This window comes from Annulohypoxylon truncatum (genome assembly GCF_022578515.1).
Source record: "Annulohypoxylon truncatum strain CBS 140777 unplaced genomic scaffold F4807scaffold_19, whole genome shotgun sequence".
Classification (NCBI taxonomy): domain Eukaryota; kingdom Fungi; phylum Ascomycota; class Sordariomycetes; order Xylariales; family Hypoxylaceae; genus Annulohypoxylon; species Annulohypoxylon truncatum.
In genome coordinates, this window is record NW_025953805.1 from 316,365 (window position 1) to 329,427 (window position 13,063).

General features: G+C 48.6%; 2 protein-coding genes across 2 annotated transcripts; one reads left to right on the forward strand and one right to left on the reverse strand.

Moving 5' to 3' along the window:
* The first annotated feature begins 1,430 nt into the window (after positions 1 to 1,430).
* On the forward strand, positions 1,431 to 3,186 carry F4807DRAFT_106772 (alternative oxidase). The gene is made up of 4 exons (XM_047992709.1): positions 1,431 to 1,780; positions 1,924 to 2,293; positions 2,350 to 2,448; positions 2,507 to 3,186. Exons 1-4 carry the CDS (start codon positions 1,526 to 1,528, stop codon positions 2,836 to 2,838), a joined length of 1,056 nt encoding a protein of 351 aa, XP_047853524.1. The 5' UTR covers positions 1,431 to 1,525; the 3' UTR covers positions 2,839 to 3,186.
* F4807DRAFT_428418 (ABC-2 type transporter-domain-containing protein) lies at positions 3,163 to 9,082 on the reverse strand. The gene is made up of 5 exons (XM_047998262.1): positions 7,674 to 9,082; positions 7,460 to 7,596; positions 5,590 to 7,397; positions 4,623 to 5,530; positions 3,163 to 4,561 (listed from the first exon to the last, which is right to left on the reverse strand). The coding sequence occupies exons 1-5, from the start codon at positions 8,538 to 8,540 to the stop codon at positions 3,824 to 3,826; spliced, it is 4,458 nt and encodes a 1,485-aa protein (XP_047853525.1). The 5' UTR covers positions 8,541 to 9,082; the 3' UTR covers positions 3,163 to 3,823.
* Between the last annotated feature and the right edge of the window lie 3,981 nt (positions 9,083 to 13,063).

Here is a 13,063-nt window from a genome sequence, read left to right on the forward strand (position 1 = left end):
GATTGTGTGTCATGCGGGCACCCGACACAGATTACGTCTACGGTACTCCGAGGAATTTGTCTAGTCCTAGGAGATTTTCGTGTGACGCGGTGTGGCGGCTTTCCCAAGACGGATCAAGGGGTTGCTTTCTTAGGTCAGGATTGGCCCTGGAAGTCCCCGGCAGCCGTCCGGCTCGGTTCGAGGCTTAGGCGGAATCTCTCTGGTGATATCCCCGGCCTCAACAAGTCTTCACTGGTAAAAGGCTCGAGTTAGTCTCTCGGCCGTTAAACTGCACGGATAATATACTCCATCAACCCAACTTCCAAAGTTCAGCATGGAGGTATCCCACCATGCTGGTTGATATCGTCGAATCTTGATTGGAACGTCCGGATCATGCTAAATTTGGAAATCTTGTAAGCCACCTGCATCTAAGGATACAGTACCCGGTCGCACTACATATTCGACAGCTCTCATCTTGCATGGATGTAGGTACCTAGGTATTTGCATTATTAGATTGTCCGTGGAAGTACAATACACAGCATTGTCGTATCTTTAACGTATCTAATTCTTGGTGAGTCATTGGGAGGGTCTGGCGCTTGACCTGCTAAAGCTTTTTTTTTACGATGAAAAAAAAGGAATCAGCTCCGCCGAAATATTGGCGTATTTCTAAGTATTCACTAACGTGCAACAATTATCTAGCGGCCCTTGAAGAAAATATTTTTCCATAGAAAAAAGTCGGAGCAGTTCGAAGTTCTAGTATTAGAATTATAGAATCCGGTGACTTCAATTTTCAAGAGTTTATCTTTTTGTTTCGGGTTTCCAGGAGATGTCAAAGTGATCCTTTATAATAAGGGAATAGGTACATGGCCCCGAAGGACCGCCGAGAACCGACGAGTTGAGGCCGTTTGAGATTGTTTTGTTCCGAAAATATACCGGAGCCCAACGAGGCGCCCCCATTTATCATCTCCTTTTTCTCCTTCAATTCCCGACTTTTCAAGTCCACCTGACAGATTAGCGAATATCCAATGACCGAAAAGGTAATCAGCTTTGTGTACTGCGGTACAAGAGTTGCCATTCTTTGCCAAGCATGAGGCTGTAAGGATATGAGTAAGGATTGTTACCACAGTCGGTACGCGCTAATGATAGGATGGGACGAAAAACTGTCTGCTCCTTTCGCCGACAGCGTTCGGCGTCTGGATCTCTCTGGCGTCTGGCAAGGTATGCCGGACGGCAACCTTCAAACCTTTATCATTACAATCTCTAGCCCAGGGGCATTGACCACTAACAGGTCAGTGAGACTTGAGGTATTTGTCTTGCCGCTTGTGGTTTCCCGGCCGTATGTGTACGGAGTATAAGTCCAAGTATAAGTATTTCTTCTTCCTGAGGCAACAGTCATACCTTTCTTTTTGTTGTCCTCAAGCCACCCTAGAAAGAAAATTGTCTACTCATCTTTTTTTTCAAGTCTAGTCACTTGAAAATTTTCATTTCGTTTTACCCCTTCACACATCTCCACTGGTCGTGGTACTTTCATACTAGCTTGCCCTCGATGTTATCCGTCAAGGTCCAACCCAACCTTTGCACATCGAAACAAGCTGCCAGGCTCTCTAGAGCTGTGGCTCCTTTGCTTCGAACCTCTGCACTTGGATATCCAGCTGGAATCCGTATCGGCATTGTTGCCTCTAGTTCACGAGCCTTCTCTACGACCCCTACAAACCACTTCAGAGATTTCTTTCCGATCAAGGAGACGGAACACATCCGTCAAACGCCGCCAGCATGGCCGCATCATGGCTACACCGAAGAGGTTAGTACTAATAGCTTTCCATTGTTGTCTTGTAGGTTGTGAATAGTTGGTTTCTCGGCATTGACCTGATATCTACCACTATAAACCCGTTCTCCCAAGGGAAAGCATGTGGGAAAATTCACTAACTGGTCTACTTAATATAGGAAATGCTTAGTGTCGTCCCTTCCCATCGTCCGGCGAAGACATGGGGCGACTGGGCTGCTTGGAAATTCATGCGTTCATGCAGATGGGGAATGGATTTCTTCACCGGCATGAAGAAGAACCAGAAAGTTGACAAGGCAAACCCCACCACTGCCGTCGACACGATTCAGCCTTTGACAGAAAGTCAATGGCTGTTGCGATTCCTCTTTCTCGAGTCCATTGCCGGAGTTCCAGGCATGGTTGCTGGAATGTTGCGACATCTACACAGTATTCGACGACTCAAGAGAGATAATGGCTGGATCGAGACCCTACTCGAAGAAAGCTACAACGAACGCATGCATCTTCTAACATTTATGAAGATGTGCGAGCCAGGTGGGCAATCATCCAATGGATATATACTGAAGTTCATCTACTTACATCGATACTAGGCTGGTTCATGAAGATGCTGCTTATCGGTGCTCAGGGCGTCTACTTCAACGGTCTCTTCCTGACGTATCTGATATCGCCCAAGATCACACATCGGTTCGGTAAGCAAAACATCTAGATCATTCTCGATACCTATTAAGAATACTAATTCTTGCTCAGTTGGTTACCTAGAAGAAGAAGCGGTCCACACGTATACCATGTGTATCAAACAGATAGAAGAAGGATATCTACCAAAGTGGACGGACCCGAATTTCACAATCCCCGACATTGCGGTCCAATACTGGCATATGCCCGAGGGAAAGCGCTCGATGAAAGACCTCATCTACTACATCCGAGCCGACGAAGCTTGTCACAGAGGCGTCAACCACACTCTCAGCAACCTGAACCAGAATGAAGACCCCAACCCCTTCGTCAGCCAGTATAAGGATGGCAAGGGTCCGCCTAGACCTGCCCTAAAAGCAATGGGCTATGAGCGGGAAGAAGTTATGTAAATCTGTGGGGGAGAGGTCCTGCAGAATTTCGTAACTTCGTTGAATTCAACACGGACAATGGCACAAAAAGGGGCGTAGAAATGGTTGAGCTTGCATCGCATTTGCATTATCATGGGCTGATTAGCCATGTAGAGCTAGGTTGGGATGGGATGGCGTTCGGTTATTACATGCGGGAACCAGCCCCAGATTGCGTTTGGGCGATGATAAGACATCAGAATACCCATATAGAAGGGGCCGGAGCAAGAAGCTTACAATGGTGTTTCTCCGGTCCGGGACTCAACTCTTTAGATTAACAGGATCTCTACTTTTCTCTCTTCATTACATGTTACACTCCGTGCTGATCTTGTGGTGGTGTACACAAGGACGTTGTCCGCCCCAACAGAACTGTTACTCTTACCGGGCCGGTGGTCGTAGGTACGCGTGGTGCATCTAGCGATTCCACACTCTGACGTTATCCATAAAATCACCGAACGTAGATGAGATAAGCATGGTGCCAGTGTGTTGAGGATCAGCTTGGCGGAAATAATTGTCCACATGTTTGTCTCTTGCTTATGCTCCTTATCTCTACAAACCGGACATCTAGAACATTGGATGGAACCCAGCCTCAACGGTGTGACTTTGTACAGCAGCCTGTACCTAAAGTACCTAAATCAACAAACTCCGTCGTATCCTTGTCTCATGAGCGCTTGATTACTTTTGCGATATCTACATTAGACACAAACACGAATTAGTTAGTACCTGGGAAGCATACGCGATTCAAAATTTTCATTAAACATACCGCTATCGAGCGTTTCTCATTCCGTTGATCTATCTGGGTACCCGATCTACCTGTATTAAACCGAGCCAGCCTCTATAACTTTTTTCAAATTAGGTAGATAATAAACAAGTAAAAATGTAATTCCAAATAACTCCTCCTAAATCGTGAATGCCATGCTATGGATGTGTTTGCGCTTATGTACCTATGCACCTAACCTAACCTAACCTCCTACTTCCTCCCCCACCGGGCCACGCGGAAGAGATAGTACGTGACGACGGTCACAAAAACATTAAACACGATGTAAACCCAGACGAGCCCGAAATCCCTCCACCGGTCGTCCCAGGAGATGCCGCTCGGCGCGAGGAACTGGTCCGCGTTCGAGAGGCTGCAGTACCGGCACGCCGTCATAGCGTCCTTGTTTTGCAGGGAGCCGAGCGCGTTCTCGAGGAAGGGCGCCATGTACGACTGGCAGGACATGCCGGCCGGCGGGTCGAAGACCGAGGTCTCGGCCGGCGAGCAGTCTACCGGCCGATCGTGCAGCTGCGTGCCGACGATGCCGCCGATCCAGTACGTGAAGGGCGAGAGGCGGTACATGAAGATCCAGAAGCCGGGCAGCGCGTCCGGGGTCTGGAAGACGCCGCAGAAGATGAGGCTCATTAATACCAAGAGAGTGACGAGGGCGCCGGCCGTCTCGGCGTTGGGCAAAGCGGCGACGGTCATGTGCGAGAATGTGCTGCTGTAGAGGAAGAATTGGATTATGAAGAGCAGGACCAGGCCTTGCCGGTCCGAGGACTGGATCCCCGTGATCGGGTAGTATACGGCGGCGAAGACGATGATGCCGGCGAGGACTTGGTAGGGTAGCTCGACGATGGTGTTGGCTATTAGGAAGGATTGCCAGGAGTACGCTTTGGAGGGGCGCTCGCGGACTTCGTAGAGGGAACGTTGGGTTGTGAATAGGGGTTGGATCTAGGAAGCACTAGTTAGCATATGGGATTTGGTTGTTTGGCCATTAAATGCGTTTACGTACCTGTTGGACAAAAGGAGAGAATAGAGTCGCTATCATAAACACGCCGAACATCACATTCGACATTCCGGCCTGAGTGTTCTTTGCCTTCCAGAAGGAGAAGCCGATGAATATTCCCGCGGCAGTGGCAAGTCCCCATTTCGCGCCGATGTAGCTGGGCATCCGCCAGTACTGCTGGAAGATTCTGTATGTGACAACCTTAAGTTGAGTTAGGAAGGATGCAGCGAACTCGCCCTGATCATCATGGTCTCTTCCAGCACCCGACATCTGGTTAGCTTTCGACGCATGGATCTGATCGATCTCCATGTTAACGGCATGTCGTTCCTGGCTCGCTTTCCACAGCTCATGCCAGTCTTCGCCGCGGTCGTTGACGCCCTTGTTCACGACCTCGAGCATGTACTCGGCAGGGTTCTCCTGGTCATCGCAAGGCCGCGCGCCCCTAACCTCGAAGTAATCGAGCATGGTGCGCGAATTCGGGCCAATGTCGCCGAAGTAAATGGTCCTACCACCCCTCGCTAGGAAGAGCAGGCGATCGAATTGCTGAAACAGGAGGGCGCTGGGCTGATGGATAGTGCACAGCACGGCCTGGCCCGAGTCCGCCAGCTTGCGCAGGAACGAGCAGATGGCCCACGAGCTCTGTGAGTCGAGGCCCGACGTGGGCTCGTCGAGGAAGAGCAGCAGTTTCGGCTTCGCGGCGAGCTCGACGCCGATGCTGAGGAGCTTGCGCTGCTCGACGTTGAGACCCTCGCCCGGCACGCCGACGACGGCGTCGGCGAAGTCCTCCATGCTGAGCATCGTGATCACTTCTTCGACGAAGGCGTATTTTTCCGCTTTGCTGATGTGCCGCGGTTGGCGGAGCTCGGCGCTGAAGCGGAGGCTTTCGCGGACGGTGGCGGTTTCGAGGTGGAGATCTAGATGGCGGGTTAGCTTGGTGCTCCCTGATGGTAGGTATTTTTGTGAGCCGACTTACCTTGTTGTTGGACGTATCCGGTGTTGCGTTGGAAACTACGAGTTAAGGGCTTGCCGTTGACTAGCATATCCCCGGTGATCACACCCATGGTAGTCCGCTGCGCCAACACGTCCAAGAGAGTCGTCTTCCCTGCGCCGGACACACCCATGAGGGCTGTAAGCGTTCCTGGCTTCGCCCAGCCTGCAACGTTGTCGAGTAGCCTGCGAGTATTGCCCTTGATTTCGATATCGTACACTACATCTCTCCACGTGAATATGTCTCTCTGCGGTTCAATCCCCATAATCTTGTGCTCTGAAGGAACGGCCATGTCTGTTATAAGAGAATCCGCCGAAGACTGTACGTCCAATACTTCCTGCTCGCGTTTTTGATCAGACTGGCCTCCGAAGCGGCGTCCTCTTCTGAAAACGAGGACGAGCGCGGTGCTGCCGGAAGACGAGTTGAGCTCCGTCGCCATGACGTACGTAAACAGGAAAAATATAAGAAACGCGATTAAGATACCGAAGTTCCGCCAGACGTGCGCGTAGGAATACTCGTAACTATCCGCTATGTAATCGTCGCCGCTGACAGTTGTGTTTCCGGCGTGGGCGCCGACAGCAGAGCAGATAAACGAACTACCGGACCTTGGGAGGTAATCAGGAATGAATGAGCTGCAGGCGAAATTCCGGTGGTGGAATTCGTTCGCGATCAGGATCTCGAAGGCGTAGAACACGGGGTTAAGCCAGCGGAGCCAGCCAAACCATGCGCCCATCTGAGGAACGGCGATGGCGAACCCGGCGTATATCACTAGGACAAGTACCATAATACCAGCCAGGGACATCGCTTGTGAGACGGTTCTCGTGACGGCCGCCATAGTTCGGAAGATACCGCTCATGACGAAGGTGAGCATAAACGTGATAAGGAAGTACAAGAAAAACGGGCCGGCATCTCGACGTAGTCCTGCGAGGAAATATAAGACGATATTGAAAGCAACCGCGAGCGTGAATTTGATGGGTATATCGGCCACTATCCCCGCGATAGCTTCGGTCGCTGGATGATAGAAGGCATACGAGGCGTGCTTTTCTACAATAGGCCGTTGGGAATATAGACTGACGATCTCGGAGATGGAAGACAGGGCGTTGATGAGAACAGCAAGAAACAGGACAGATCCTCTCGCTTTGAAGGTGCTCGTGTTATCCGCCGTCCCGTAGAAGACCGATCCTACGATGAGGGCGACTACGATGTTCAGCATGGCCTGCGAGGCCGTCGCCGACTTGTCGTTCCAGATGCGCTGGTATGCCCTCTTGGTCGTGAGCCGGACCTGCATGGGCAGGCTGATGGTGTACGGCGACTTGGGGCGGACGTGTTTGGCCTGCATGAAGTTCTTCGCGCTCCGCAGGTCCGTGATGACTTCGTTGCTCCTGACGATGCGCGACTGGCGCTGGTACTGCGCGATCTCGCGGTTCAACTCCTTGAACTCGGGGGAATTGCGCCAGTACTGCTGGAATTCTTGGGCCGTTCGAGGGACCTGGTCCTCCATCCCGCGCCGGGCTTTACGCTCCCCGGGGTTGGTCACGGCGGTGAGGAAGTCGCCTGTCGTCTGGCGCGGCGGGCAGTACCAGCCCTGTCTTTCAAAGAAGTCTTTGGCTTCATTGGCGGGGCCGAAGTATATCTGCCTTCCATCGTACAGAACCGTTACTCGATCAAACTCTTCGTAGATGGCTTGACTAGCTTGGTAGATGGCTACCGCATTCGCGCTGCCGCCTATGTCTGATGCTAGTCGTAGGCTCTGGACGAATTTGAGCGCTGTAGCCGAATCAAGTCCTCGCGTACTGTCATACCATGTTAGTAACAAGGGGGGAGAAATAGGCAGGTAACACAGGTCTGTAATCACCTATTGTCCCATGCTGATATTGAGGACCCAGCCAGCATCATTTCAGCTATGCTAACTCGCTTCCTTTCGCCACCAGAGACACCTCGGATGAAGTCGTTGCCGACTCTAGTGTCGTACGTATGAGATAGGCCGCACACCTATATGAATGGTTAATATTGAGACATCATCTCACTCGGCTAGTAGCCGATCGAGATTGCGGCATTTCGAAACTTACGGCCATAACAATCCGTACGACGTGTTGGCAGAACTCGTTCCGGGACATCCCGTTAATTCTGGTAGACGGTGTGCGACACGCGGCAGCGAACTCCAGCGTTTGCCCAACTGTGAGATGAGGGAAATGCTTGTCGACTTCCTGGTTGTATGTCACCTCCCCCTTAAACTCATTCACCATCTTGTCCTGTGGTATGCCGTCGTAGTGAATAACAGACTTGTCGTGAACGTGTAAGCTATGAAGCTCTCCGCAAAGAGCCTTCAGTAACGTGCTGCATCCCGAACCGGGACGGCCCAAGACGAGCAGTAGTTCCCCGCTCCTGACTAGACCATTGAAGCTGTGCAAAATCTTCCTCTCCTTCGTCCTTTCGTGTGAAAATAGCTTTCCGAGTTTCAAGGGCGCCATTAGAATATCCGTGACTGTCTCTTGAAAGCGTACTGGCTCGCCGGATCCTGATATGCTGAGAGATTTGAACACCACACCAGTGCGAAGGCCCTTGTGACCTTGCTCTTCGAGACCCTTGTTAAACATCTGTAGCCATTTTCGCATGTCGAAGTCCTCGTGCTGCGGATCTAAGGTGTTCTCCCCGGGTTCCTCGACGATGCTGGAAATGCGGTTGATATTATTTGGACCATTGGGCGGTGCGGAGTTGAGTCTCGAAGATAGCTCTGCTACCATCTGGCGAAGCTCTTGTACTTCCTCGAGTAGGGCCTGAGAAGTCGGCCTTCGTTGTCGGTAGTCATCTTGATATTCGGTCTTGGTATGCCACGAGTTATCATCTGCATTTTGAGAGATAGGGGAAACGATAGCAGAGTAGTAGGACGCTCCGCTCGGATCGCCCTCCGATTCATGATAGGGTCGTTTCTCCATTTTGGCAGTCTTCAAGCCCTTGGTGTGCTCAGGTAACTGGCTCACCAGATATACCTCGCTCCCAGAAGCGTTATTTATTAACGGTAATAGCTTTCGATATGCAAGAGTGAAAGCGATATATGGGCTTTGGGACGAAAGGGAGACTCAAGGATCCAAAATCCCTCTACGCAAGACTCAATCGTATGTGTGCATGGAAAGTTACTCTCTCTCCTTGAGTACAGCAATTAAATCACCGCGGACTACGTCTTTTACTAATACATCCCAAGAGGAACTATCGAAGCCCTAAGACGTTGGTCAGCCTCGGGGTCTTATATCTATCCGGTCACACAAAGCGCGCCCAATCCTTATCGTTAACGTGCGCCTCGGTGATCCTGCGTAGGTAGATGAGGTGAGCCGTGCTCGTCTCTCGTGGATCCCCACCGGGTCCGAGTCTTTCAGCTCAAAGCCCTCTCGACTCCTCGTTGGTCCTACTGTTATCTCCAAGTCTGGTGTGGCTGATGCTAGTAGACGGGAGCTTATTACGGTCTTTTAAAGAGACCGATGGATCCGACTGCGGGAGCCGTTTCCCGTGTTTGTTTGCGGTGGTCAAATCAAAACAATTCTATGGCCCTACCGAGAGCCCGGGAGATCGTCCCTTTGGCAGGTACTTACGTACACCTATGTAGGTGAGCAACATGTTCGCCCGAGCTGTCGGGGCTATCGGATGGTGAGCCTCCATATTGCAGCTGAATTTAGTTATAACAGCCCTATGGCGCTCGTTAAGTCCGAGACTGATGATCAGATGCTTTTTTTATGAGCATGGCTTTTCTAGGTGTCTTATGAATCACTTTGTATCTACACTTCAAGTCCATCTAGAGATGATATTTTCGATCAGGATGAGAATGGAATCTTGGATGCTTATCTTTTTTTCCGGGTAGGGCTACTCCTTGGTGGCGTCGTCACTTTTGCTGCCAAGAATCCGGGTATGTAGGATTTGCTTCTTGTGCAACCCAATATCTTAGCCCAGCTGTACATCGTAAGATTCGGTCTTAAATCCTCTAGATTCGGTGTATTCCCGTCCTACGGGCGAGGTTGGCAGAGGAATGATTCCCCATTACTTAATTGATGGCAAATATACCTACCTAGGTAGTGACACATGCATTCCCCAGACTCGGAGTCCGCCACCGCTATTACCTCGAGAATTACTGCTGCTTTCACGATAATCGTCTAATTTTAGCCAAGCGATGTCCCTTACTTACTTGACAAAGGGATCTTGTATTTATAGTCCACTTCCCCATCGTACTAAAAGTCCCTTTGTCAACCTGTCTAATCACCAGTTATAGTATACAACAATACACATATCACCAGGCCTATATCCTCTATCGCATGCAGTGAGCTGCGAAAACCCTGATCTATAAGCTTCCTAGGTATAGGTAGGATACTTTCGCTGCGAATGATCCTTTGGAAATGCGGGGGGCTGTCTCATATCCAAAAGGCCTCACCTTGTGTTTTGCGGGATGCCCGCACTTAGGTGTTTACATTTACCAGTTATATCCTGGACTGATAGGAGGGTGATGATAGTATTGTGACAATCTGAGTAATACAGGTTAGGATGATTCTTCGGCGAGTGACTTATCTCGATCCTCAAGACTAACTACCTAAGGAACGGTTAGCAATACTTACATTATAATAAGTATGATAGGTAATTTTGTATTAATTGTTTTTCTTTGGGAAATTGAAAGCTTTCATAGGTAAGTCAATTAATGACTAGTATTGTTGTTCTCAATGTTGTGCTAGTTATCAAGCGTTGGGCTGACTTGAGGTTGGCGTTGCTGACTGCGTATTTGAGGAATGACCCCTTAAAGATGTGACAACCTTCTCGGTTTTGTGCTATCAAAGATATTTTACTTTATACTTATCTAGTAAAGAAACGATTTTGTATTGTCGTGAATTTATTATCAGGCTGGGGACCTAACCAACAACCAATCCCAGATCCGAGTGAATCTAAAATCTATAAACGCCTAGGTTACTCGAAATCTTAAAAGACGGGCAAGTATCTAAGAAGTAGTCGAAATATAACGTTACTCGAAAAAACCTTAGTTCCTTGCTGCTTTGTCTAGGGAAACATATTTTTTTCCTTGTGACGAACTGGCCATATCACCTGCAATAAATCGTAAGTTGCCTGACTTGTAGATTCCCGTCTTTTGGTGGTTTGGCTCAGTTGATAGGTGAGATCACCAAGTGTAGGGCTTAGTCCCTACGTCCTGACATTCCTTTTATTAAGTTCATAGCATATCTGACCATACTTCATTTCTTTGACGTATCCCCAATTGTGCAGATATTTTCCAGTTAGGATGATTAAGTGTTAGGTTACTCTGAAGAAACTTACTGCGTCAAGTCGCTTCTCTGCCCCATTTTGAGTGGTTAATCCGGGGTCGCAGGCAGTTCCTAGGCTAAGTTTGCACATGATAGTTGAGCTACTCGGAGAGCAGAAGCTATTGATAAATGGATCAAAATCTAGGTAGAAATTTGCGAGGCCAAGCTGGCGAATAATATTGTTGTAAGTTGCCTTTCTTATACCTCTTTGGGTGGCTGTCTGCGTCAATCAGGGATCAGTGAGTATTGTCTGGACCAGACCCAGAATATATAAAAGCCAAAAGTCATGAAACATACATTAGTCTACACATCTTTTGTCATGTATAGTTTGTACCACCAATGCTACGATCTACGAGTGGTTGATCAGAAGCAAGCTTCCGTGGGTGCTCAAGTGTAGGTATCCTACCTCTAACGTAAACCGTCAGTTAAAGGAATAGCTTGTTGTGTTTCGACTTCGAATACAGTATAGTTACTGACTTACAACTGGTGGCACCCTTTCACCATCGAAGATTACCTTCATCAAGTTATGTAAAATAGTTATGAAGGTGAACGTTAAAAGCATTGCATTGGGAAGAGCTTCTCATGATCCGAACGTAAGGATAGGTATGGTAGCAAAAAAAGTAGTCATAACGAGGAATTCTAATTCATCCATCTCAATACCAGCCGTCCATAGGTTTTCTATCAGTAGACGGACTAGAATTCCAAGGGTTAGGCCTCCAGCGATCAAACTTATGATAGCGCATGATACCGTACTAACAGAACAATCGCTAACAAGTGAACACAGAAGATATTTTTCTACTATTTATTTCCTGATCTACCTACTGAATGAAACTTATAAGTCTAGGATCACAGTATCGTCGACTTTGACGTGAACCTTAAATTGCAACTTGTGAGGAAAATACTCCTTAGCACCCACTCGCACCCGTAGAAGTCCGCTTCTGGTTTTGGGGGAGTATAAATAAGTTAAGTGGATAGGTACCTGTGTGATAATAAAAAGAATTAAAAAAGGGGTTGGATGTTACAGAAAGATAGGCGTGGTATAAGATATACCTCGCTGCAAAGTACCAACCAATTTCTCAGTGTCTAAATTTATCGTAGCCTCAAACCCAAAGTGTCAAAGCTTGGTTTAACTACAAGATAACCAGCATCGGCAAAGAAGTATGATCGCATCCATGGATACCTTGGTAATAACCTTTATTTAGAGAGAGCTGATCTAGACCCTCTTAACGAATAGTATATCATATATTATGGTCACTAGCCGTCCCGGTTATTTCGGGATGGTTCTGACCGGACCGTTGAAGACGTGTGTCATTATGATGCTTAGGCTTTTAGCTCTCATGTTCCCATGTTACGCAATTACATTGGCGACAACAACTCAGCCGACGTTCTACCTACATAGGTTCTATCTACATAGGATGTATAGTTGTCAACGATGACTGCTTCCTTTTCAGCACCGATCGGTTCGGTGTCGTTTTTTGGGATATCGCAAAGGAATAGCGTCGATGTATCGGTATTTCACGTGGAGCTAGACGGCTTACCAGGGGCTAGCTTATGGGCAAGTTTATGGGCCTAGTAATTCTACGATTTCATTGGTGTAACGTACGGCAGATTCCCGCCGATCTGGGGGAAACGGCATGTAAACTGCTGACATGATGCGCTCTTTACTGACGCGATTTTCAGCTGATGGACCTCGTCTTTATTTTGGGATGTCTAAACTACTCTTTTCTACCGTATCGTCGACATTCTGACTTGCCGGTATGGGGAAATCGCCAAGGATGTTCCTTATGGAATGGTGTACATGGTACATATGTGTCTAGAAAATAGGTAAGTCGTGATGTTCTATTCAAGGTACGAAGGTAGCACAGATTAGCGTCATATTTTAGGATTTGGTCAGAACTTTTGATACTAGTATCTGTACGAATTGCGTATTGCCAGCCAATTAGATTTACGGTAAGCATATGACGTTTCGTGAGGACCTCGGACTCCGTACTGCGTATTCGAGGGGATGTGGGTGACCAAATGAACAAATGGATGTCTTCCAGAAATGTTCCGGAACAAGGGCCACGCGGAAGACGGCACAGCGGCTTATGGCTTGTGGCGTCACAGCCACGATCTCCCGTTCGGTAGAAGGACAAGCAAGAAACTGCCTTAATACTCGGTCATGGTAA